Source organism: Bidens hawaiensis, unplaced genomic scaffold (genome assembly GCF_021521415.1).
Source record: "Bidens hawaiensis isolate Kalapana, Puna unplaced genomic scaffold, B.hawaiensis_p1.1 tig00000864_1, whole genome shotgun sequence".
NCBI classification, from domain to species: domain Eukaryota; kingdom Viridiplantae; phylum Streptophyta; class Magnoliopsida; order Asterales; family Asteraceae; genus Bidens; species Bidens hawaiensis.
Genome location: NW_027491050.1, coordinates 2,680,361 through 2,681,370, shown reverse-complemented (window position 1 = coordinate 2,681,370; position 1,010 = coordinate 2,680,361). Strand labels below are relative to the sequence as shown.

The window sequence follows — 1,010 nt, the reverse complement described above, 5'->3', positions numbered from 1 at the left end:
CTAAGATTTCCATGTCGAGGAATCCACATTCGATCAAATCTAGTCTTTACACCATGAGTATTATCTGTCAACTCGCTCTATTGCCTAAAAATCCTCTCTTTCTTCATTAACCCTTCAGTAGCTAACACTTCCGTCTGCACCTTACTGATCTCTGCAATGAGATTCAAGTTAGCTTGTAAGACTTTACTGTCGCGATGACTTCCGCGTTGTTTCGGCTTAAGGCATCAGCGACTACATTAGCCTTTCCGGCAAAATACTTGATGTCACAGTCATAATCCTTTATCAGTTCTAACCACCTTCTCTGCCTCATATTCAACTCTTTTTGCTTGAAGAAGTACTTCAAACTCTTATGATCTGTATAAATGGTGCACTTAGTACCAGACAAGTAGCCTTCAAATCTTGAGAGCATGCACCACAGCTGCTAACTCTAGGTCGTGCGTCGGGTACGTACATTCGTGAATTTTCAACTGTCTAGACGCATAGGCTATGACCTTCCCTTGTTGCATCAACACGCAACCTAACCCTTCATGCGAAGCATCTATACAGACTACCAAATCTTTTTCGCCATCGAGCATAACAAGAATTGGAGCCTAGGTAAGTCTCTTCTTCAGCTCTTCGAATGCCTCTTCCTGAAACTTACCCCAACTGAACACCACAGTCTTTCGGTTCATACCGGTCAACAGTGCGGCTATCATGGAGAAACCCAGAATGAATCTACTATAATAGCCAGCTAACCCTAGAAAACTCTGTATTTCAGTCGGGTTTCGAGGAGTCTTCCAATTCTTTATCGCTTCAATATTAGCTGGATCCATAGTACTCCCCTCGGGATTTATTATGTGACCAAGAAACTGCACTTCTCGTAACCAGAATGCGCACTTTGAGAATTTAGCATACAGTTTCTCGACTTTCAATACTTCCAACACTTCTTTCAGATGCTTGGCGTGGTCAAACTCGCTCTTCGAATAAATTAATATATCGTTAATGAAAACGATAACCAACTTGTCTAACAT

The 1,010-nt window shown here is 41.8% G+C and overlaps 1 protein-coding gene across 1 annotated transcript; it reads right to left on the bottom strand.

Annotated features, from left to right (window-relative positions):
- Positions 1 to 590: 590 nt before the first annotated feature.
- Positions 591 to 1,010, bottom strand: LOC143543378 (putative mitochondrial protein AtMg00860). The gene has a single exon (XM_077035711.1). The coding sequence runs from the start codon at positions 1,008 to 1,010 to the stop codon at positions 591 to 593; it is 420 nt and encodes a 139-aa protein (XP_076891826.1).